Source organism: Poeciliopsis prolifica, unplaced genomic scaffold (genome assembly GCF_027474105.1).
Source record: "Poeciliopsis prolifica strain line A6 unplaced genomic scaffold, Auburn_PproV2 SCAFFOLD036, whole genome shotgun sequence".
Taxonomy (NCBI): domain Eukaryota; kingdom Metazoa; phylum Chordata; class Actinopteri; order Cyprinodontiformes; family Poeciliidae; genus Poeciliopsis; species Poeciliopsis prolifica.
Window position 1 is genome coordinate 5,536,634 of NW_026562411.1, and position 26,653 is coordinate 5,563,286.

The following is a 26,653-nucleotide window of genomic DNA, read 5'->3' on the forward strand; positions in this document are numbered from 1 at the left end:
TCATCATTTTCAGGGCTGAAGATGACAATGTTTACTATGAAGGCTTTCACATGAAAAACTGACTAAAGCCTGATTGCAGTCCTTAATTAGCAGTGATGGGCTAATTACTATACAACAGTATACAGCTGCAATAAGAGGCTCACATAAACCCTTCATAGACATGGCTGCCATTTGAATTTTGAGCTTTTAAAGATTAATTGGAAACATTCTTTTTCTGTCTGAAATAACGGCAACAAACTGATCCGCTTATTCTATAGAAAGAGAATTGGATTGCATTTTTTTCCAATCTATCATAGTCTGAATTATGAATGATGACTACTAATTAGCCATTGGAAAACTCATCAACCACTTTATTAAGCACATCTGCCTTAATTCTTCCTGGCACAGATCCTGGGTTTCTGCATATTTCACCAACTCAAATGTACAACTTTTTAAGAACTTTCTAAGACAACCATAAATGGAATTTAAGACCAAATAAATAAATTGTATGGGTTTGCAACAAAAGTGAGCCAATGGCAAATATGGACATAGTCCAGCCAACTGGCAATAAACTTTCACATAGCCAAGATGGATGTAAAAAAAGAATGAGCTAGCTTTACTCTTGCTAGTAACTAGCTAGCAGGGATACATTAGCAGCTACAGCTACCGCAAACACCTTGAGTCACAGAACGCAGTGAAGATGACTCAAAGTTTTGAGTCAATGCAAAAACTTAAAATAGTTGGAAAATATGAGAATAGACAAGAATAAATAAACAGCTAGCAAGTTCATTATTATTTTTTAATAAATGTAAAACTTTTTAAGGTCTTATGTTTAGATACATAAATCTAAGATGTTTTCAGATTATAAGGATGTGTGACCAGATGAGATTTGGTAACCATAAAAACCACTTCAGTACAGAAAACTCACTGCCATGTTTTAGAAAGTACTCTGACGGTAAATTATCCTGTTGGAAGTATCTGGATTATGCAAAAGGATCCCAAAAATGCCACAACAGCACCTGCCATTCAATTACACTACCACTATCATTTTCACAGCCCACTGTATTTTTTTTCATTTTCTGGCCATTTCCAGTAAACATGAGAAGTATTTGTGCATGAAAATCCCAGTACATCTGCCAGCTGTGAATAAGGCCCAGTTGGATGTAAAATGTGTGCTCCATGCATTCATGCTCTGCCAGTAAAATAGGATCTTCCTTCTCTGATACTCACACCAAGAGTTTTCTATGGTGGCAGAGATACTGCCACTATAGATATTTTTGAAATTACGATAAACACTATACTGTCGAGTACTTAAAGTTTGCATAGGATACTGTGTTGCAATTGTAGTAAAGCTTTGCATTGGCGATGAGGGACTATTCACACTGAAATAGGAAACTGGCAAACAGCAATAAATACTGTAAAAGGTTTGTAAAGATCAAAGATTTACACGTTGCTTTGTTGAGTCAACCGCTGTCAAAAGGCCGACTAACGGCCTTTTGGAAAGGCTTCAGCAACTCATGCACAATTTATGCTCAGTGGTCTTTATCAGAGATGCTCGTCTGATCACCTTCCTTTATTCCTGTTTTGAGGTGTGCATGTTTTTGACTGAAGTTTCAGATACAAACCCAAAGACCAGCTGCAAAGATGCTGCCATTCACATCAGGAGAGTTTATTGTAAGAATAAATATCACCTATTCTAAAAAGGAAAAAAAAACCTTTGAATGTTTCACCATGAAAAAAAAATCATATTAATAATAGTTTAAAATCTCTTGTGCTTTATTTCATATTGTTTGTGAATTTAAATGTTCTGATATTAGTTGTTTCTGTTTTAATAGACACATCAAGAACTTGAAAGATTTTTTAGAAAGGTCCAAGTTTTTATAGATAAATCTTATCTACCAAGATAAGATAAGCTTTCATAATAAACTTGAAAAAGCATTTAAACGTATCTGAAAAAGCTTTTCTAATGAATTACATTTTGTTGAGAAACATAAATGAGAATTCACAAGTTCACTGCAAAATAATCTCAAGGATTTTTTGTCTAGTTTCTAGTGCAAATATCTTATTAAATTAAGATATTTGCAAGATATTTATGACAAAATAACTTAAAAGTAACATTTTATCAAGACAAATAAGCTTGTTATAAGTGAATAATTCTTATGAATAAAAAAATAGAAGCTCAGCTGACAGATTTTTTACTTTAAACATGAAAAATGTCTTGTTATAAGTGGAAAAATCTGCACTTTATACTAGAACAGTATCAAGTACTATGTTAGCACTTAAATTTTTTTGTAGTGTTGATCATTACCCTAAATTAAAGGATAGATTTTTTTGGCACACTAATGGTTATATTGACGACAGAGTTACCAAAAGTCTCTTTCTGCTTTTCTGTTGGCTGTGCTTATCTGGCCTGTCGGTTTAGGTGGATAAACATTTATTTTTGCTGCTGTGTCACACTGTTCCAATAAGGAAGAGGAACTGAAAAATGTACCGCTTGGGATATTATTTCTAAACCTAACTCTGCTCTAAACTCTCCATAACTTTCTTCCCTCACCCATCTCCTCTGTTTTTGGTTTTTATGTTGCCTTAAAAATATATATATATCAAACTTTGGAGAAGAGCTGAATTTAAACTACTAACAGGCAGAATCAATTTACTAATCAGGTGTGTGACGTCTAGTGTCTGTACTGATTTGTATTTAAAATATACAATTTTGAAGGATATTTTTTCTCTATTTTCCACAATTATGAACAATTGTGTGTTGGTCAGTCACAAAGAAACCCAATAAAATGCATGTTCCAGTTTGCAGTTATAGACTCGTAAAATGTGAAAAGATTCAGAAGGCCTTTTCCATACCTCGTAAGGTGAAGGTTGTTTTATGATTAGTTTTCAAGAGGAAATTATTCGAATGATCGTATGAATGTTTGTGTGAATGACAATAAAATGCTTGACAGTAAATCAAAAGGTTATGTAGAAGTTTTTCAAGGATTTTTCACATCAGAATGTTAATAAGAATAAGTCAATAAACAAGACTCTGTGGTGTTAAGACACATTTAGTGACAATATTTTCAAGCTCATATTTTCTTGAACTCCAGCAAACAAATGTGACTCAATGTGAAGAATTAAAAAGCGTCAATTTTGTCTTATTTCTGGCACGAGCATTTTTACATTGAAATATTTTGATTCAAAAGTGGTTCCTTGGTTCTAGTTTATGTCCAAGGCTTGTAAAGTAAAGCACTCATAATATTTTTTGTTAAAATTTGAAAAATGAATAAAGGTTCAGTGTGAAACCTTTATGTGAAACATACAAACATTTCGAGAGTACTATGATTGTTTTTTAAATCTGGAAATATTGATTTGGAAATTCAATAGTCTAAAAGAGAAAACTTCTTAAAACAATGTCACAACATTAAACAAATGAAAGTAGATTATCTTCACATGGTACAGGAATCTATAAGGTATTAATTACAGAGTTTTAATAAATGTTGTCTGGGTTGGTGATGTAAGTTAAATTATTCACACACATGACAGATTTAGATTTAATTCTTATTTTGCCAGCATGTTTTTTTTTGCCAGGAAATCTACACTGGAAAATATCACATATCCATCATTACTTGCCTGCCAGTTGGTTATGTATTGTGGATGACAACCACACTACGTATCCCACAATGCACAGCAGCAGCAATGTGAAGATCAACACAGCGTTGAGTGTAACCACTACTTTTGGAAGTGATGTAACAGAAAACAAATATCACTCATCTGTTCAATAATCCATTGGGTTTTGACATTTGAAGCTCCTACAAACATCCAGTGAGATCTCACAGTTTTCCTGCTTCGTCACTGAAATGACGGCTCTTTCTCTAAACTTGTTGGAAAATGTCTTGTTCTGATTGACCAACAAACTAAATGATCTAGTGTGGCCATTCAGATTTTTATTTATTTATTTATTTTGGTGAAGTGTAAGAATGACTTGTTTCTTCCAGCATTTCATTTTAAGTGAGATTATATTTTTGTTTTCTCTATTTATTTGTGGTGTTTTGTTGGACTTTCTTCCATTTCCCAAAAGACAGAGTTAATGGAGTCCTGACAGCTTTTCTAATTTTCTTCATGTTTACAAGCAAACGTAAAGCTGCAGTTCTTTACAGTTTTGTCCTTGAGTTTGTTTGGAGAGCTCCTTGATTTGTGCTGTTCCCTGGGTGCTTTTGAAGACGCTGTGGATTTTCATATTGAGCGCTTAGGTGAATGTTTACATTGTGAAAAATGTGTGCAGAATAACTGAATAGAGGCATAATATTAACTATTAAACCACCCCTTGCCACCTCTGTAGCATTTCTGAAATGCTTCCCTTTGCTTGCCTTTTACATTTTAGAAGAGGACTTCCCCAAACTACAGTCCATATTTTGTGCTGAAAGTAAGTGACTCATACAATGAAAACACAAAAACTGTCAGTTTTGAATCCCCAAATGTTTAAAATGCCAACCGGTTTATTATTTTTTTTCACCTGCTTTTATTTCCATCTTCGGTTTTCGACACATGAGACTTGTGAGCAAAAACACCTCTGTTTTTTCTGCCAACATTGTCAACAAACCTTTCAAAACTGTTGGATAACTTCTGAAGGGCTGTCGAGGATTAAATGATGCAATTGTTTCGAAGGACCTCAAACTGCCACTTTTTGACAAGTATTTGTAGTTCTATATATTGTGCAACAAATCAGTTTGAGATCATTTTAACCAGTCATTAACCACTTTATAAGAATACAAGAAGTATCTTCTTACCGGAAGTATCCAATGATCATGATGGCCACTAGCAGAGAGCTGAAGGACACGGCGTAGCCGGTGGTGTACATGACATACAGCCGCTCAAAGAAGTCTTGCTGTGAACATGCAGGAAGAAAGAAAAACATGTTGTTTAGTTCACTGCTATAGAAAACACACAAGCATGTCTAGACAGTCCTAAACAAGTTTTACATGAGCACAGCAAAATAAAAAAAAGCCTAAAAATAGTCTGAAAACTGAAATAACCTTTTCTTTTTCCAACCAATAGGCTGAAAGATGTTGGCGATAAAGTCAAAAGGAGGCTCCATCTCTCTCCGTAAAGATGTTTATTTATAGCAGATCATATTCTCCATACACCGTTGGTTGCTGGTGCAGCTTACTGAATATAGAAAAGGTGGAAAACATGATCTTCCAAAAGAATGTCTGCTTTATTTGTTGTTCATTTTATCCAGGGAGTCTATATTTTCCGGAAATAAATAAATGACAGTCAAAATTAAAGTGGCACTGTTTCAGTTTAAGAGAAGCAGTGAAACTGAGCGTTCATGAGTGGAGAAAAAAAATGTGATGTAAAGTTCAAGCACCAAATCAGCAGTGAAGTCGGGCGTTAAAACCAAATGGATGAGAGTGCCGCGGACGCTCAGTTACACCATCTGATGATGACATTTAAGGCACAAAGCCTTAAAATTTCTCACTGAGTCACAAAGCAAAACACCTACATAAAAGCTTCCCTGGCCACAAAGAATGTAGAACCTTTTATTTATTATTTTGAACGCAGTTGGTATTTTGTTCTTTGTTCAATTTAATCGTTACAGGAAAGAAAGATGTCGGTTACGTCTTTTTAGCAAAAATCTAAATCAAATCAATGTTTCTTTGTATGGCATATTTGAGCAGTAAGGCTGTCCAAGGTGCTTTACATAATAAAAACAGAAAAGTTACAGTCATAAGGAAGACACCATAAATTCAGCAAACTTCTCTATTCATCCTAATGTAATTCTTCTGCACCTCTTCTATCAGTTAAAACCTTTCCGTTGATGAGCAAAGACCAGAAAATATTTTCATATTCAGATAGAATCAAAAACACAAAATAAAACTCTAATTCTTTCATTATATTTATTTTTTCTCATTATTGTGTCATGCTTTTTATTTTCTATCTTTCTCATTTATGAAGCGCATCGACACATAACACTCTCTGCTTGCACTGAACATTTAATTTTGTTTCTGGGTCTATTCAGCTAATCTTAATGCCTTTATTTTATTTGTTTATATCATAATAAAATAAATAACTATAAATGTATTTTTTTCTGTATAGTACATCAAAAATGTATGGAAATTCAGTTCAAACACCGAAATAACTTGCTTTTCAATTAAATAAATGAAGGTTAAGAGTTTTCTACCTAATAAAAATAAAATTTGTAAAATAAAAAATAAAAATTACTGACAATGTTGAGCTGAAACTCAGAAACCTAAATTCATTTTTGAGTCATTACAAATGAAAAATCAGCTACATTCTTCTTCTTACTCCTGTTTTCCATTAATATCTGTTATTTTCCAACTTTTAACTTGATGCACTCAGTTTTTTACTCTTCACAGAAGCCATATCTTTGACGCCATTTAATTTAACGATGATACTTTTCACCTGAGCTACTGCTGGAAACAATATAATGTTCTCGTATCAGATAAATTATTTTTCTTTATAATAGAAAGAAAGTAAGATAGCATATAAAATGTATCCTTATTTCTGTATAAATACATTGAATTTCACACATATAGACAACTGTTTATTTGCAATCTAAGTTTCATAAAGTGCATGATAATGGTAGAGTGTTATTTACTGCATTTCAAGCAGCGTCGCTGACCAAAATATCCATCCAAGGTGCAATTCAGATTTCCCAGAAAGCCTCATCATAGTTCATCACAGATCATCAAGATTTGATGAATAAACAAGCTATGATGCCTGTTTACTGGAGTGAATGAGCTGACTGTCGTTGTGATTATTCCTTTTGCCTCATCAGTTTTTGATTAGGTCATAGCTTTCATATTTTAATGTTCCTTGCTACAATGCTTTTGTGAACAGTTTGTTTATTTCTTTGGTACTTCATCACAGAGAAGAGTGCATTTATACAGATCTGATTTTCTTATAACATGCAATGAAAGGGGAAAAAAGAGAACTTATGCTTTACATATGAACTTTGTACACTGGTGCAGCCTTTGTTGAAGGGTTGAGCAATCACAAGGCTCTCTGAGTGACAATATTAACAAAAGATTCTTGTTATATTCCACTTTAATACTTGCTCTTGCTTCCTCGTCACTGAGGGGCTGAAGGAACCGTAGACACTCTGAATAATTGGTCCATGTTTTGTTCCATTGCTCCACAAAGACCCAGGAACCGTTGACATCACACCTCCTGTAAGCGTGTCCTGCAAACGTAGACTCAAATTAGTGCAATTTCAGAGAATATTTGCAACACACTGATTACCTACACATCTTCAATTCAAACAATTTAGCATTTGGGGACAAGTGCTTTAAAAGTAACAAAATCTGATGTACAGAATTACAGAGACTTGAAAAATCCACGTATGAATAAGTACATAAAACTATAAAAAATATATTTTTGTTTGCTTTTAACTGCTTTTCCACTTGTTCCATCGTTTATTGTCAGTCAGTGTTTAACCTCGTCTCTGTCTTAGGCAAAACCACTAGCTGAGCTGTTGAGACTAACTAGAAATGCTCTCCTTCATCCCATGGACATTTTTGTTGAGCTGTGCTTCTCACCAAACTGAAACTACTAAAGAAGTTGCTGCTGCCATTTGCTCTTTGCTTTTTCTTAAACATTAAAGGTACTTCTACACCAGAGCTTCTGTTTCTTTTTTGTTTCTGTGGTTTGTCCACTGAAAGCTCTAGATGGTGATTCACATTTAGTCCAGTTCTGCTGGAGGTTTCCTCCTGTTAAACGTCAGGTTTTCCTCTCCATTGTCACCACATGCATGCTCAGTATGAAGAACTGGATCAGTGTGTGGAGGTAAAGAAGAAAATTGGGAGAATCAAGGCTAATGCACTGCAAATATTTCCCAGATGTGTAAAGTGCCTCAGGTAGAGCTATATAAATTACAAAAGGAGTAATGAATCTTTCTAATGAAAGACATCATTAGAAAGTCTTTTCATGTTGCTAAGGTGCAAATGATGCCAAGCAGATAATAAACACCTCTAAAACCCTCGAGAAACCTCAAAGCTGCCAGCCATACAACTGAGTCCATGCAACTGAACATTTATTTCAAGCACAGCTACAAAACTTCAACTGTGTGGGTGAAAAAAAAAACAAAGGTTTGCTATGATTCAGCAAAGGAACTTTAGGAGACCTTTTAATAAACAAATATCCCAGACCTTCGCACCAATAACTCCAGCTGTGCTTTTTTTATCATCCTTATTCCACAATGAAGTAACAACGTTACCTTCAGTTGATATAAAAATGCTACATATACATCAAATATGACTGAAGAGCAATATGGCCTCTGTCTCTTTAAGAAGCTTCTGCTCTTTCTGACCATCTGCCTTAATGCAGTTTACAGCCATTCTAAGGAATGTTTGACTGAGAAATAGTCTGGATGAGCTCAGCAGACTCAGTTTCACCAGTTGTTTACTGATTGCTGCTGCCGCTAGTCTGGAGGAGCTGAGTAGCAAGCCATGACTCCCTGCCACAGGAAATTCCAAGATTTTTTAATCATGAATCAAAGAACTAAAGCAATACATTAAGACGTTTGATGATATAAAGCTCAACAAGTCCATTTTACACAATACCTCCCCTTTAAAATGCAGATGCACATTCAGAGTTGGTTAATGCGAAATTACATAGCAGATTTGTTTGTGTTATTATAAAAAATTAATCCCTTACAGGTTTCTTCTATTTTTCTCACTCTTTCATCTCTGTTATGGATACAATTTTCTTCTTTATATCGAAAAATGTATTAAAAATATCCTTTTTTGTGTTTGTCTAGGGTATATTTGTCTATTTGTCATTATCTTAATGTTCTGAAACATTTAAGTGTGATAATCAACCAAAAAAATGATCAATCTTAATGGGAGAGCATACTTTTTTACTTTACAGTACCTTATTGACCAATTAAATAGTCAATTTTTTTGTCATTCCAGCACTTTGTTTCGTCACACGCAGCATGTCAGAAAAGCTGCATAAGTGCCTTCAAAGGACTTTTATGGAATCCAATTTTTTAGGCTTAACACGAAGTGTTTTCTTTCGCTTTGTAGATAAACCCATTAAATAACAAAAAGAACAAAGCATTCATCTTATCCAAGACCTCCGGGGGTCTTTTAAAAATTTTCTTATTAGATTTCAGGAGGTACTTTAGCACAAAGTGTTGGGCTTACAAGTGGTTGCATTACCGAATATCAGCAAAGAGAGGGTTCTGAATTTATCATTGCAGTCAGAGTTTCACATTCATACTCATTGCTGGTATAGAAGAGAAAGATTGTTAACCTTTGTGATTGAAGTCATAGATGTAAGCTGGGCAGGGAACCTTCATAATCTGCCCAGGTGAGCCATGAGGCCAACAAATAAGACCGTCCCAGTCTGGAGGGCACACGTCATCTGCAGCGAGAAGTCACACTTTTATCTATCTGGTCATAAATGAGTGTCAAAAACCATCAATCGATCCATATCCACTTATCGCTGCAGCCTGGAGTGTCTTTCTGGATGACTTAAGTTCTTTTTATCCAGTTAGAAAAATATTTTTAAAAATCAAGTTCAGGTGATAATTAAAACAATTAAATTTTGTTCACATTGACAGGCTTAATAAAAACAAAATTACAGCTCTGATTGGAGCCATTTTTTTGGATAAATGAACAGGATGCTAAATTAAATAAATGATGATTAGATGAGCTTGTGTCCAGCGCAATAAAAGACACATGTTGCACAGACCCATTAAACCCGCTGTGAATCGCTATTGTCGCAGCATCCTGCTGTGGGGAAAGTTGGACAAAAGCTGGGAAAGTGGCCACAACTGAGGGAACAAATAGATGCTAAATAGAGAGAATATGAAAATAATGCTTCAACCTTGGCAGGGTTGAAATATTCTACAGAAAATGCAGCTTGTGCAGCTGAGAAACTGAGAAAAAAATTATACTTGACATGCAATTGGCTTTCTTTTGCAAAACAGCCAATCCAGAAGTGACATTCATTTTTCTAGAGCTGACCGGCTAAACCCACAAGACCAACAAAATAAAGAAGAACATGAATATTAACTTTAGCTGAAGTGCCAAGAGGTTTTCCATGTTATATTATATTTGGTGTTTAACCCAATAAAATAGAGCATTTTAAGCAAATGTTAGGTATTCTTTAACCCATGCAAATGTTGGGGGTCCAGTGTACATACATTTTCACCTGATGAAAAAAAGAGGCATTCGAAAGTGAAGATAAAATTGTTATGCATATTGATGTCTTCTTTCACTGAGGTATCTGTTGCATATATTTTGATATATACTGCTTTAAAAAAATAAAGGGAACACTCAAACAACATAATATAACTCCAAGTAAATCAAACTTCTGTGAAATCAAACTGTCCACTTAGAAAGCAACACTGATTGACAATCAATATCACCTGCTATTGTGCAAATGGAATAGACAACAGGTGGAAATTATTTTCATATTTATTTCATTCATTCAGATCTAGGATGTGTTATTTGAGTGTTCCCTTTATTTTTTTGAGCAGTGTATATTTTGGTTAAGATAACTGATAACCTACTGAATGTATACTGATGGTAATGAAGCAAAGGTGGTTGCAAGAAGTCTAAAACCCATAAAAATAATAAATAAACCTCAAGAAAAAAGAATAAAAGTCTGCTTATGTTCAGGCAAACAGAGAGCCTGAAAGGTAAACTGATTTATGAATTCATTTATAGACGACTCACTTCATGCAAATGTTAGAATAAATCCTGATGATTAAAACTGTGCAGATTTATGGATTGGTATTTGTACCTGTGGTTGTTGGCTCCATACTGGACAGGTTCTGATAGCACCGCATTTTGACTTCATACAGGATGAACATCTGCTCCTGTGCAGAGAGAGGACTGTCGAACCCCATCTGTAAAGCACAAACAGAAAGATCAGCTCTCTGACCCCATGTCAATATAATATGTAAATAAACTGGAAGCATTGCATGAAATTTTAATAACATTTGGGACAACTAGGCATCCAGCATCTGCTTTGGGCAGATGCTGTGTGAAAACTGAGAAAAGACCACAGAGATCAGAAAGTAGTACAGATCTCATTTTTAACAAAAACCATAATCTTTACTAATGAGAACATGTCCAGTTATAGAAAACGTTATAATTTAGCTACTTTATGCTGTGATATTACTCTAAAATAACTCTGCAACCTAAATGTAGTGTTTTTCAGTAGGAACAATACTGCAGTGCATGAGCATTAAGAAATTAGCAAACTTAATGAATGAATTAAAGCATGCTCAGATGATTATCATCATTAATCTGGATTTAGCATGTTGAGGTTACAGTAAAACAAGATAAGAGATACATGAACTTGCATTGGTTGCAAGGTGGTCACATTTTTAAAATCTGACACTTAGAAACACAATAACTAAAACAGGAGCAATTTTTCTTTGCCATTGTGAGATTATGCTCTTGCTATAAAATAAAAAATTATATGCACCTTTTCCAGGGGTGCTACGGCAGACTTTGATGTTAATGAAATATTCACACCAAATTAGCATTGTTCCATATTGAAAATGAAGTAGTCTGTCATGACAAAAACCATTGTCTGTACTTTTATGTGGAATTGAGAGGTTTGTTTTAGTTGTGACACCAAAATGTCAAATTGATGGCTAATTTTCAAAAACAGGATGCATGCAAGAGCTTGATATTCCCTGCCAGGGACCATAAATGTCAGCACCACAGTGCCATCTTAGTCTTTCCAGTAATTGTGGAGAGATTTCACTTGGTACAAAACTGGATGATTTATCTGCAGCAGAGGTTTCAATCCCTCACCGAGAACCTCTTGAAGTCCTTAATGTAAATTTTTAGGTGATCTTCAACTATCAAAGATCATATGTTGTGTTATAAAACTCTTCAACTTAGAGAACACTTAAAAAAGAACAAAAAAAACAACAGCTAGCCTTTATTCCCCAGTAAGTTAATGTTTGACCCGTTCCAAAAGAAACATCCCAAATGTAACAGATCAGCCATTATCTGGCAACCCCAGGAAACCTAGCGACCCAGAGTTCCTGTACCTGTCGTCACATCTGCTCATTATGAAAGTAGAAGAGACCAAATCTCATAATCTAAGAATGACTTTGTGCTGAAAAATGTTTCAAACATTAAAGCCCATAGATCTCTCCTAACCTGTTCCAGGAAGCACTGTAGGTCACCTTTAATCTTACCAACACCTGGGTTATAATGTAGAACAATGATCATTAGCACAGCAGCAAATTTAATTCAGAATGTCAAAGCAGACAGAAACATTTTTGCCTGGGAGAAAAGGAGAGGAACTCCGTCACCCAGAAAATTCGGTCCAGATTGGGGGAGATAATTCAGATGGTTCTGTAAAGGATGTCTTCTGGACACCAATTGTTTTCCCGTGACAACCTCCTTTGAGGAATCCCAGCGGTATCCTGAGAACACCTTAGGACAACCCATAATGAGCTGGAGAGTGTAAATGGGAAAAGGGATACATGAACCTGCATTGAGCTATTACACCTGCAACCTGACTTCCAATAAAGTGAAGAAGATTGTCATGTTCATGATTCTTACACTTTTTTCATGTAGAAATTACATAATACTCTGTACTCTTGAAGTAAAACCCAAGTCATTTAGCTGTTTAAACCCTAGAAGTGAAGACTACTTCACTGATAAAATCCTGGAAACTGTGTCTATGTGGTGTCAAGTCTTTCACTTTGCACAAATCGTGTTCAAAAGAATCCCAGGTGAGGAAGTTTCATATTATCAAAAATTTCACATTCTTCAGTAATACAGAGGCATGTTCATTGTTCAAACTGTCCTAATTTTCCTCTGCGTAGGTTTTTAACTTCATACCGCAAGCCATTATTGATTCATCGGCTCTCAGCACCTGTCAGGATGTCTTGGTGCTGGGCTAAATCACCAAGACATCACAACTGGGCTAAATCAAGATTACAAACCCATGGAAATTTAAGTAGGTCAAGTACGTCTTTATGTTTCTGACAGTTTCTTGCACTTTTGCTACAATGCTGAGGACCTGGAATGAAGCATCAGTGTTTATCAGTTCTTTTGATTACTCTTCAGTAATTTCCTATAATAGCAGAAAGTTCTCTGGAATGTTGAAGTAAAGGACAATTAATGCTTCAATGATTTCTGAAATTAGAAGCAGCAAATGTGGCAAAGCTAAGACCATCACTCCCTTTGGTCTCATTATCGTTTTTGCCGTGTAGCTGGAGGGTTTTCTATTTACACACAGAGACATGACTGCCATGCAGACGTAAACTATGTTTGTTTAAACCTCGAAAGATCAATTAATCTTAAACACTTTCTAAGGCTAGGCCAACTGATGCAGTTCAGAGCATGTTAATATAATTATTCATCAAACTCAGTGCTCATAAACATTTAGTAATGTTGCTATTTAATTATCTTGATCAAAACACTTGAAACTTGAACTATTCAAAGCTTTGTTCAAATGTTGGTGCATACTTCTATGCAGCTTTTAAATCAATCCAGTCATTATCTCTGAATCTGTCCAACCATTCATTCAAACAAATCCATGCATTTACCAATCCAAGACACATCCATCCATCAATCCATCCGCAGGGAGAAGTCCATTTTCACTTGTCAGGGTGCTTTCACACCAGCCAGGCAATTGGCGAGGGACCAAAACTGAAACATTTGCTAGTTTTTCAGCTCGTGTGGTTCATTTGCATACTGCATTGTGCCAAACGATTCAGAACCTTTAAATGGTGGCGCTGAACTACTGACAGAAACGACACACGAGCACAACTTGCTTCTTCACAAAATTAAAATAAAAGTGAAGTGTCATGAAATTTTAGTGGTTGTAGAATTTCTCTTTTGACCACAAGCTTTTTCTCCCGCTAGCACATTTGTTTTGATTGTTGTTCATCCCCAGAACACCCTGCACTATAGATCATACCTAAATGAGCATCAACTGGCATAAACATCTCCAAATAGATATGTGCAATGTGCATGGTGTAGGTGTCATTTATATATTAACAGTTTCCGAAGAGCTCCTTCGTTCCATCTAATAATTATTTTCATGCTGCAGTTATCTTCAACTATAAAACCGCATCCTTCAGAAACAAACTGCATGAGAGCTTGATTCCTTTACAAGGGGTGTTCCACCAACAAAAGCTCCCGATAGACACTAGAGAACTGAACACAAACTAATATTTGCTGCTTGATCACCATGGTTCTACACAGCCACGCTGGGAAGGTCTCCAAAAAGGTAGAGGGGGACAAAAACCCATCAGGAGTCATTTCCTGAAAAAAACATAACAGCTTCAAACAGAGTTGAAAAGAAAAAGCACAAAAAGCTCTGCGATGCTGTATGTGGATAAAGTTTCTCTGAGGGAGATTTTGGGAAATAACTTACTGGTTTTAAAACCTAAAGTACCTTTAAAAACAACATTTACCCCAAAGGTTAATTCCTCAAAGATGAGAAGAGGGACACTGTAAATTAATTTAAAAGCAACAAGAAATGGACTTTAAGTAGGTGAGGTAACAATGCAAATTCTCACATAAATATTTGAGGTAAAAGTAAAGAATTTGCAAAATGTGGGTAGGAAACACAAACTGTGAGGAGGTATGCAGTTTGGCTTTCCTCCCTGTTAGAGTTCTCTGCAATCTGGACAATGTGTGAGATGTTCACCAAAGGATCCACAGGATAGATGGTGGCCCTGTTCTAGCTAAATTTAGTCTCAGCTTTTAGACATTTAGTCAAATGCGGCAACTTTTAGAAACATTATTTTATTTCCATATCATAATTCTGCACCACTTTATGTTGGTCTGTCACATCAATTCCCAACAAAATACAGTAAAGTTTATGTTCATATTAGGGAGAAACAGTGTTCGAGTTTCAGGGGTATGAAAACTACTCCTGAAACTGTAACAGTTATTGTGATATGATGAGCTTTATATCATCAAAACGTATAAAATGGTGTAAAATGGAGGTGATATTCAGAAGTTGAAGTCTAAATACGATGCTGACACAGCTCAGAAAACAATTCAGAAAGCATCTTAACCCGTAAACCTTTTTGTTTTTCTGCTGTACGTTATCCATTGATTTTAACAAACCTTTCATGCATTTAGTGCCTGCAGGAGCAGCGTTAGCAAAGCAGACCCGCAGCGTGACTGCAACATGTTTTTCTGTAGAGTAGATCATTTCTTATTTACAGTCCTTATTTTGTTTTTCTTCCAATTTGTGCCACGTTTTTCTCTCTTCCTGGTTTCAGATAATTATTCAGATATTATTTGCTTTGTTTTCTGATTTCTTTTCATAAAATGATTTCCACGTGTTTAAATCTGTGGGCTCAACCTTTAGGAATCAGACTGAGAAAGAAAGACCAGGGTAGAAGTGATGATGAATCTGTGAAAGTTTTCTATCTGGTGCAGAGAAGGTTAGAGATGATTTGCCCGAGAAATCCGAGTTTTTTAATTAATCAATCACTGGGAATGTCAACGAGCAAAAAAATTATTATAGAATGCCAGAGATCATCTGCTGATTAATAAGCAAACTTTTTAATCTATGCAGACAAACAAATATATAATGTACAATGATGTTAGATGGAAAATATGTATGCCAGTACGGCCTGACTGTTTAACCAGGATGCAAATCCCATCACATACAAAAGGTGGTTGACACCTTTAATGGTGTCAAGCAGGGTTTTATTACTGGATTTTGTTGTTGAATACCATTCAAACGTTCTTTATTAGCAAGTATATATATACCCACTGTGACAGATTGGCGACCTTTCCAGAACGTTTTGCCTCTCGCCCAAAACGTTCCCTGGAGTTATGCACCAGCACCCCTTCTGACCCCACTAGTGACAAGAGTGTACAGAAAATGGATGGATGGATATATACCCAGTTTTCAGTGGGCAATTTTAAAAAGAGAGTACTATGCATTTAAGGTGCCTAGAATCCAAAACAATCAAGACACTGTTACCTTGACATATCAGAAACAACTTAAAGAAAATTTGACTTTGTGTCACAGCCATATCTGACTCCTTAAATTAGTCTCTGTCTCTTTAAGAACCTCCTACCATTTCTGACACTCCCCCTTCATGACATCATCACAACAACTCTTCTGCCTTCCACTGATACTGTCTATTAAAGCATGATACAAAGCTCAAAAGAGTTGGTTTTGCGTAATACTCCCCCCGACCCCTACTTAGGATGTTTGCTGAAATCTGGTCTTTTTCTGATGAACACTTTCCTCCAGATACAATATACAGAAATACTGTAAGGCATCTGTTTCTGTGCATGACTGAACTGAAGAATGTAATATATATTTATATATGTAAACTTAGACAATAAATATTAAATTAAATTAAACAAGTTTTATTTTTTTTTATGCATCTTGAATATTTTTTAATATGTTGTGGTATAGTACACTTCTCTAATTTGAGATGTGCACGCCGATTTTACTCTATCTATAGATTTTGAGTGAAACAAAGAGAGAAATGGGTCTGTTTTTGAAATCATTTCATTAGAGGAAAGAAATTTCAATATCAGGGCAAATATACTTTTTCAACAAATCTAGAAATTAGAAAAAATGGAAAAAAGTGGGATTTGGATCAACAGAAATCAACATTAGCAGGTTTAAAAAACAGAGATTAGTATATATTTATTTGAAATAAGTCAAAAGTCAAACATAAAATAAAGTTTTATTTCCATGTGATTCCTGTAGAAATGTATCTGCCATTAACCAAAACCAGAAGCTATACATCCATGCTCTTTTCCAAAGTTTATTGGATTAAAATTAAATCTCCTCTATTTATTTACATTTTGTTTCTATGTATTTCATTGATTTGGACCTTTATTCTGTTATTAATCAATTTGACATTTGTATAGTGAAAATATCCCCTTATGTAACATTGCTGTAATATTTAGGAGCATTGTTTTCATTCAGAATGAGAGGATTTGGAACAAAAAGACCTGTGAAAAAACAGTGGCAACCAATTTGCAGATTGAAATAACCACTTTGAACCTCTCCAATCGCTCTCTTGGCAGTGACTAATTCAGTAGAAAATCCAGTGATTCACACGTCATCATGTGTCACCATTTTGCCTAATTTCCATACATCAATGTCCTGAGATTTTTTTTTTCCTGTGGAGCTCATTGCTATCAGTGTTCAAATAAATCACCCTAACAGTGTCTGCTATCTCTGTACCTCAGAGAGGCACTTGGGTGTAGACTCGATTAAGGTCGAGCTGCAGATAACTTTTAGCTGGAAAAGCAGAAATATGTTGCTTTACCATATATAGATGCAAGCTGGATTTTCTGAGGTAATTGCTTATTTTCCAAATGGCACTAAAACATTGTGATTCAAAATGTATCTAATTGGTGTTGCTTTCGTCCTCGAAGACTCTGTAAAAATGTGAAAAGATGCTTTAAAGATCAGCAAATGTGTCTCAGAGTCCTCATTAAAAAGGACTATCAAAATGAAGCACAACAGTTGTTTTTATATGGTATCTATGAAGAATATGCCATAAAAATGGTCAATTAAAAAAAGCTGTAAAAAGGAAGAAATGCTTAAATAACTGGAAAAAATGTCCACAAATAAATGTACATAAAAGCGATAACATACAATATCAAACGTCAAAGTACATAATTAGGAAAAAATATATAAATATGTCATATTTCATACAAATATTACAATTTGAATAGTCTATATCTTCTGCTGTAGATTTTAGTGCCTATGTACTAAAATCATAGGCACTGAGATTTTAGTGCCTAAAATCATTAATCTTTAATCTTTAAAAAGAAAGTGATTTAAATCACTTTCTTGATTTAAGTGGTTTTAGTCCACCACAGAAGTGGGGAACACAAATGTGAAACGATATAGAATAAAATACTTAAAAAATATTAACATTGTGTAAAAAAAAATTGTTAAAGAAATGCAAATGAATAATGAATGAAACAACTGACATTTAGGAAGGTAAGTAGGAATGTTGAACTGGAGTTTAATCATGGCAGAGCACATGTTTGAATGAATCTCTTTGTTGCATTGTTTTAACTGTGTATCTATTTTTAATGCCAGTTCTTTATTTTGACAGTTTCAGAGCTCCATACAGGCGCAGCGGTGAGGGGAGGCTATTTATTCCGATGACTCAATGCTAGGCATATATATATGCCTATAAATGAATAAAGATTATTTTTCTGATAAGTTATTAACAGGGTTTCACCATAGCTCAAGAAAAACAGAGGCAAATAACAGAGTTTCTTACCTGTGCTTCAACCCAAATCCAATAAATTAAAAAGTTAAAGATCCACAAAATAAAGTTCACAGTTCCTCGGGCTTTCAAAAGCATTGCTAAAACTGAATCCTCCGTGATGTCAGCGCATCCTTACATCAAATCTTCACATCACTGCAAAGTTTCGCCCGAAGTTCCGTTTGGAAACCCGAGCCGCGGCAGGTGGATTCATCAAATCCTAAAATTCCCACTTCGCTCCAGGCGCACGCAGGATTCCCAGAAATAAACTCCCCCTGCTCCTGGAGAGCGTGCAGGACCCCGTGACTGCTGCCTCTGCAGAGGAAGAGACCCCGCCGGACTCGGGCTGGCTCCCGAGGTCCCCGTTAACCCGCTGATGTGGTGGCCAGCGAGCCGCATGCAGAGCTGGAATAAATGAGCTCCACTTTCAGGCGGCAGCACATTTCCATGTGTCATGAATCACTTCATAGGGTGGTGGGCATTTTCTCCACGGAGCACCTACTGCAGCCAACCTGACTCCAGCAAGTCACCATGTGACGTGTGGTGGAAGCTCCTCTCTCCCCATCGGTTTTACCTCACTGAGGAAGCGCGCATCTCTGATGCCCCCAAAGGAAAACTGAATTTAGACCTCAGGTAGTACTCTCTTCAACTTGCAAGCTGTTTTTCAGTCCCATCCAAAACTATTCCAAGAGCAGCAACAGGGATAAATTATTTATTATACAAACACTGGTTTGCCTTCATGGTATATATAGCATGGATACCACATTTTATCACATTGCGTCCAAAATATTTTATGTCCACCAGCTTTTCTCATCCAACACTGAAATTATATTTCCCATTCTTCTTTGCAAGGTAGCTCAAATTCAGGAAAACTGATTCACAACTCATCCTCATTTAGATTTAGGTTTGAACTTTGACTAGGTCGTCACAACACGACTATACTTTCATCTAAGCTGCAAATTATCAATTAATGAGTGAATGATGTGTCTATAGTTGATTGAGCTTATTGATGAATTGATAAGCAGCTACTTTCTTAAATTTCAAGTTTTTGCTTGAGTAGAGGTTTGACGGTATTTTCATAACATAAAGAGTTAAATTTGAAAAAAGAAGTATATTAATGTATATTAACAATTTCAACTTAAGTCAAGCCATGAAACTTAAGGAGCTTGTCGAGTACTTATATTTCAAACCAGAGTCTCACATCGAGCTCTTTTTGGGCCATTTACCTTTTCCGTTCGGATGTGGCCCCGCCATCTCTATTTATGTATTTTTCCAGATGACCAGTAGTGCCCTCTATTGGATGGTGGCCAAACTACAACTCTAAAAGAAGGTCTAAGTTATTAATCTATAGAATTTATTTTAATCTAGCAAACCATAAATCAGAATCAGTCAATTGCTTGCATCTCATCCATTTTACTGCAGATTTAGAAGATGTTTAGACTAATTTCCTTCCGGATGGTGAACTTTTCACCCCTGCCTCTAACTGGTTTTCTCCCAGGATTACGTTCTATTTAACTCCTTCCATACATCCTCTAACTGTGATGAGCTTTCCTGTCGAAAAGACAACTGACCACAGCTTGAAGCCATCAGCAGGAAGTTAATGATGACTTACATGATTCAAGAAATTTTAAAACTGAAAGAAAAAATCATATACTTTATCACTTCAAAATGTGGGTACTTTACAATCAAACCATTTCATAGAATTGAGTGATTTTTAGATGTTATAATGTGACTGATATTACAAAAAGGTTTTGTCTCCTACTCTGTTTTTAGAGGATTTGTAGCTCAGATCTTGAGTTTGCTGTGGTCAAAATCATGCGTATTTATTGCTAAAAGCAGCTGGATGGTTTTGGGTCCATGTTTTGGAGCACTTTGCATGATACTGTGAAGCACTGCCCAGTCTCTGTGGCTGAATCTAAGCAGGAAGTGAATCCCTGTCCACCTCAAGAGATATCCAGCTGCTTCAGTCTATAAACGCCTGACCCAGTGCCACTGGACGTAATGAGTGTCCTTTCCATCACTCTGCCATGTGTGTGTCTGACACTTTAGATCATGACCTGTGTTAAGCCTTCATTATAACTTCTTCTGCGTCCTACCACAATCTTGTATTGGTTTCACTCCTTAGACAACTGTTCCAGAACAAATCTTGTGTTTTCTTGTTTTTGTTTCCACCCTTATTCTTTTCAATAGGAAAAATCTGTTTTCTCTGATCTGTTATCAAACTTCATCATTGGAGTGTGGGTGTTAATTTGGCCACTCTTAATGTTTCAGATGGATGTTCTTTGTAGCAGCTATTTCTCTTGCAAATAAAGGTTGGGTTTTACAGCAACAGTTTCCAAATGCAATTGGGAATCTTGGAACCCACCAGATTTGTAGCCTGCATAAATGAAGAGAAGCTTACAGCTGACTGCAAGACTTTCTTCTATTCCAGCTGTCTGTTGTAGTTTTTTTTTTTTCAAATTTTACACAACAAATATTGTCTTCAGTTTGTATTCAACAATCCCAAGATAACAGTTCACCACTTTTATTTCCACATATTTTTTTGACAAGCCAAAGTCTTCAGATTCGCTGGCAGATCTCTGTTTTTTATGTTCAGTATAGTTAAGAAATTGGTAAATTCTTTTTATTTAGCAATTGCTTTTACATACATCCTTTTGTGCACAATGTTTTTACAGCTGTTCCTTTTGAAGAAATCTGTTTTCTATTTGTGGCATAGCAGGTCACTGCAGGAAGGACATCCAGAAACTTGACAGATGCACACAGCTGGATTGTAAAGAGGTGCAGAAAGTAGCAATGATTATACTTCGTCCCAAACCTCATTAAGGCATTAATTGGATATTAGATGAAGTGACAAAATGTTACTTTGCATAAATTCACCTAAAACACAATAGAAGTTAAGCAATTCATGCAAAGCAATTTTACAATTAATCATAAATCATTTTAATTCTTTTAATCTAGCCATGAATGCCTAAATTCTTTTTTTTTTTCAGGGTCAAAGTATGATGCACCGTACTGTCAAATCAGCACACAACACAACTGCAGCTGCTGATTTGCACTCTTTACATAATACAAGATACTAGAACTAGATCAAAACTGAAAAAAAAATATCCAACAATTGTTTGTTTTGAACAGAGAAACAGTGGTCCGGAATAGGGAGGCAATGCATTTGAAAATAGCTCATTCACTCTGTGCAGTTGTTAGCACCTGAGGATAAAGGATCCAATTAAATCACAGCAAACACCTGCTACCACTTTACACAGACATTAATTCCAGATTAATTCTGTTATCTTTTGATTTAGGCAACTAATGATGCCATTTTGTTCTATTCCAATAGGGGAAAACAATTTAGATAATACTGTTAACTCCAAACATTTTAAGATAAAACATCATTAAATGTGTACTAATAGAAAGACAATCAGCTTGTGTTTTCAACACACATGTAGCTCAGTTTTCATTAAAGATTAAACTCATACTTTTGTCTTTCTTTAATAATGCATTTTACTGTTTTAGGCTGACTAAGCTTTCCTGTAGTAGGGTAGCTAAACATGACAGACAATAGGATCAGCTATTTCAAGGCATGAGAAACAGCAATGTTTCTGCAAGAATTTTTAGTTGTTGGTGTCTGCTATTTTCAGAAAAGTTTCTTCCAATTATTTGCATAGAAGAGAGTTGCACAAATTGCATTCAGACTGTGGTAGAGTAAAAGTTTCTCCACAGTCCGTGAAATGCTCTGCTCTTACTATTATAATCAAGCACTCACCTGCATGGCCGAATTTCATTTCTTCTCAAGTTTTTTTGGTTAAGCAGCAAAATACAAATGATTTTCTGTTGGAAATTCTTCCAGTAAGGGCTCTGCTATGTATCTCTCAGACAAAAAGATAGCCTGTGCCACAACAATCAGCTTTTTAGTTTCAGTTCATCTTGTTGGTTTGGCCATGTCTCTACAGCAGAACAAAGCTTATGAAATAAATACGTTGCACTGGATCCCAACGGCCTCCGGATGTGGTTTTTTGTGTTGTTTGAGAAGATTTCACTGAGGGGAAAATATGCACTGGTTGAAAGTAAACAAGAATACCTATAACTTATCAGTGCAGTGTGAATGGTGTGGGGGGTTTTAAGACATTTGTTAACAAACTTTTAGGTGTGAAAAAAGCAGCATTCAAGGCCAAAAATTATAGTTTCCCAATGGTGATTTTATGAAACGGAGAAAGATATTAAAAAGCTAAATCATTTGAGATGTCCCCCATCTGTTTCTACGACCATGAGGTTGTTAAAGCATTCAAAGATGTTCCACATTCACTGGAGGGATTTTTAGACATAGGTGACATATCCTGAGGTAGCATCAACATGCTAGTCGGTCGACATGCTACCAGCAGACTAACATTTAAGCTACAATTAGCATTTTAGCAAATGTTTATATAAAAGCTAATATTTAAAAACTAAATGGAGTCAATGCGAGTAAATACCCTAACCCCACATACGACTGATAGTGTCAACATGCTAGTGATAACCTCTAGTTAAAATGCTAATTAGCATTTTTGAAATAACAGCTTAGCTTAGGTGTTATTTAAAATGGAGAAAGCTCATTTTAGTCAGCGTAGTGACAGCCCACATGCTCATGACAGCATTTTAGCTAACCTTAGAGTTTAAGATCATGTTAGCTTGTACACCAATGTTTTACTGAGACAGCAGAATGGTTGAAAAGTGAGATGCTTGAAATGGCACAAAAATGGAAGGATAGGTTGAAGTCCAAATGGTTCACATAATTAAAAGCCTCAAAGTAATAAAACATTCATACTTATGGGGAGAATATGCTAACTTTTGCTATATTGCAAATTACTATGCTGGACAAGTTGTATTTGCAGATATTTTATCTACAATCCCATGCTTATTATTACACCAAACAACTGGCATAAAAATGAAGAAAGAAATCCACTCATGAAGTAAGTTTGCCCCCTGAAATGACATGAAGTGACTCATCACAATGTTTATCCCAGTGTGACCCTTTGTGCTGCATGTTAAGGAGCCTCGATGCTGAAGGATCTGTCCCTGGTGTGTACAGTGCAGCAGGAATACTATCCTATGTAAAGCCCTATTTACTGCTACTAAAACATTTATGATACCATTTCTTTTCCCATCACCATGACATGCTGTTTCTGCTGTGAACAGGTTCTAATTTAATGAGGACGCATCACTTTACTCTCATTGTCATGCGGTGCCAGCAGTAGAAAAAGGATTCTTGTTCAGCTGCTCTTTAAAAACAGGATTTTAAACGGTTTTTAAAGTCTCAACTCGGGACTGAGCACTCAGTGCACATGTGGGCAGAGACTGCATGGTGATTCATTAATGAGTTAACGGCAGAATATCACGCTGTGAACAGCATTATGTTCAGATTGTGATCACTGATGGCATGCAGCTGTCAAATTGGGATCTGAGGGCTAACATTACCCTGGAATGGTTTGTCAGTTAAATAAACCACTTTACAACATTATATCTGCAGCTTAACAAAGGAGAGGAGGAACACAGAGAGACAGAAAGTGAAAATAATCAGGAATAAATCTGTATTTTGACAAAAAGAGAACCCTGCACCAGGGTTCTCTTTCTAATACAAACAAGGTTGAAAGGCTGTGATTATGATCTGGCCTTGCAGGCAAGTGGTCAATTTTTCTCTGCTCTGCTAGAGGAAAATGACATACCTTTGTATTTTTGTCATGTAATGTGTGGTTGAAGCAGGGAAAAAGTACTGACAGGGACTTGGCAATGGGTGAACGGTGAATGATTAAAACAGTACATGATGCATAGAGTAGCAGAGGTAAAGAGAGAAAACCAAAGAGCTTATTTGCAAAGGATAGAGTGGAGAATTATATTAAATAAAGGTGTGTTAATTAGGGGGATGTGGAACAGCTGGGCGAGGAAAGTGCTTAGCAAGAGAACAGAGGAAGCTGAGCTAGACACAAAAACTACAAAGCAACATGGAAGAGACTAAATAGACCCAAAAGCATAAGGAAAAGAAAAACAAAATATAAATAGATGAAAAATAGCAACACCTTTCCAACAATGATAAACACAGAAAAGTTAAATGACAAGGCAAGAGTTTTAAAACACTAAGAAATCAGAAGTGATCAAACCTCTTCTGTTTTTCTCAATGCCTTCTCCTTGTTTAAGGGAACTTCAGTTCATCTAATATTATATATTAGATTTGCTAAGATTTTAAAAATAACCATTGAAATCTAATACCTGTTAAAATTAGGACTTCTTGTGCAGACAGTGTATTTCTTTGTAGCGAGAAACAACAATTTGCTTTTTTTTGAAGCATCTAACTACTTTGCTTTGACTTTTCATTGTTGGACTTATCTTTCAAAACAAAAACAAATCCAACAATGATCTTTTCAAAAATAATTTGTTCTTAATCACTGATGAAATTTGCAGCGCCAATTTCATGTCCCCTCGCCTACAGATTTCTGCATATTCATGTGCCACTCTGCTCTTAAAAAAAAAAGATGAAAGGTCTGCAAGATTAAAAAAGAACATCTTCTGCAGTTTTCTTTGCAGCACTGATTCCTATCTTTTCCCGTATTGCTCATTTATTAGACTTTTAGCTGAATATGGTTTTAAATATAGTCTTTCAGTTCATATGCATATGGAGCATTTCCAACAGTTTTGCTCCTGCCTGGTGATTAAATTACTCTTCGTATCGCTACTAAACTTTACTTTCCCTTCAACATTAATAATATTTTCTTCTGTATCTGCACAGATAGAGCTGGGTATCTGAAGTTTAGCAAACTTGATAATTGGATGAGAAGTTTGGATTTGCAAGAGAAAAGTCTCTAGATTGTTGAACAAGTCCTGGAATAATTTAAAATGTTATGCAAAGCAACTAAAACTATAAGTAAGCATTTGCTTTGAAGTGAAATCAAGAGCTCATGTCTAGAACTAGAAGTTAAGATCTGGAAAACCCTTTAAAATTTCATATTTGTTTCAGTGGTATGATATCATCGTCTTCTTTAAAATGTTACGTTCTGTTTAGATCAAAGGTGATGAAAGTGAGTCCAGGGTCCATTCTGTTTTTATTGCAGAAAATAGAAGAAATATTGTTTCAGTTTCTTCAATCAGCTTTTATTTAACAAGTTAAGAGTGAAAAAAAAAACATGAAAAAACAAGACGTATTTACAATCCAAAATTGGATTTCTTTATGTTTTTAACTAGATTAATTCATGCTTAGTGTACTGTTGTGTAGGTTAACAACAGAAAATTACAACAGTTTTGGTGATTTTAGTTTTGAAATATAATCTTTTGTTGGGCTGACAATTTTTACATAAGGAGCAAAACATTTGAACAAGTCTGGTCATGATCATCCAATGTTTATGTCCTATCTTGGGTTTTTCTCTTTTTTTTTCAGATCAGAGTGTAGGTTTTCTGTGGTCAATGGGGTCAGATTCTCATCAAAAAACACAACCCTATCACTTTTTTGTCAAAAAAGCAACTGTTGACACTGCTTCCAGCATTCCTTTTCCTGCCTGTCGCATTTGCATCTGATATAAGCATATCTAATTAAACTATCCAAGGCGGGGGTCCAGTAATCTGCAGTGTCTGTGCATGCTTCAGATTGGTGCGTCTAATGTGTGTTGAAGGTGCCAGCTGATGCATATTAATTTAAGAGATGCACTGGCAGTGCGCCTGATGTGAATTCCCCGTAGGATGAATCAGAATCATGTCTTTGGATTATTATCCTGCAGAAAAACATTTGTAAAGTGCCCATTTTTCTGTCTACAGGCAGAATGTGTGATGAATTTGAAGACAGTAGCTAAGAGGGGCTCATTGAGATGTATTAAAACGCATCAAAATTTAAACAATGCAGCAACAGATAAAGTCTCAGTTGCAGGTAGATGTTTGTGAACATACATTGTACAAAGGTTTGAAATGATAAAACCTGACAGTAAAAGTCAGTTCAGTAAGAAAAATGTTGAATAACACTGACTGTCTCCTGTCTTCCTCCTGTTTATTTTGAAGTCACCGTTACAGACTTAAGTGAGCGCTGCCTACAGGAGCGTTCACAGCAGATTATTTTCCTCTGAATGAGTAAAAGGTTATTTCCGACTAGGTTCTTTATCACTGATGGTCTTTTAATATCACCACCTGGTGTTAATAAATCAAGCTTCAATGCAAGCACATTTGGTTGTTAAACATGTCGGTGATAAATTACGATTATATTAGGGCGTTTGTTTGCAGAGATACTGTGATGAATAATATTATTGTGGATACACTGTCTCTATGCACTTCAATCCTTCAATCCTAAACAAATTACAGCAAACAGGTGGACGACTAAACACCACCTAAATGGGATATTTATAATGACATGACTCCAACTTGCCTTTTAGGCAGTTGAAAAGTAAACCAGTACATTCCGGCGCAGGGCATTCTGGATAAATGCAACAAAACATACAAGCGAGTTTAGCGCTA

General features: G+C 35.7%; 1 protein-coding gene across 1 annotated transcript in view; it reads right to left on the reverse strand.

Moving 5' to 3' along the window:
* pth2ra (parathyroid hormone 2 receptor a) overlaps window positions 1-18,660 on the reverse strand; it is a 42,042-nt gene extending 23,382 nt beyond the window's left edge. The window contains exons 1-5 of the mRNA XM_055052968.1: window positions 18,209-18,660; window positions 10,741-10,846; window positions 9,244-9,354; window positions 7,047-7,171; window positions 4,755-4,852 (exon numbers count right to left, since the gene is read on the reverse strand). Coding sequence (XP_054908943.1) covers window positions 4,755-4,852; window positions 7,047-7,171; window positions 9,244-9,354; window positions 10,741-10,846; window positions 18,209-18,292 — 524 coding nt within the window. The 5' untranslated portion in view covers window positions 18,293-18,660. The remainder of the gene's footprint in view (window positions 1-4,754; window positions 4,853-7,046; window positions 7,172-9,243; window positions 9,355-10,740; window positions 10,847-18,208) is intronic.
* Window positions 18,661-26,653: the final 7,993 nt, after the last annotated feature.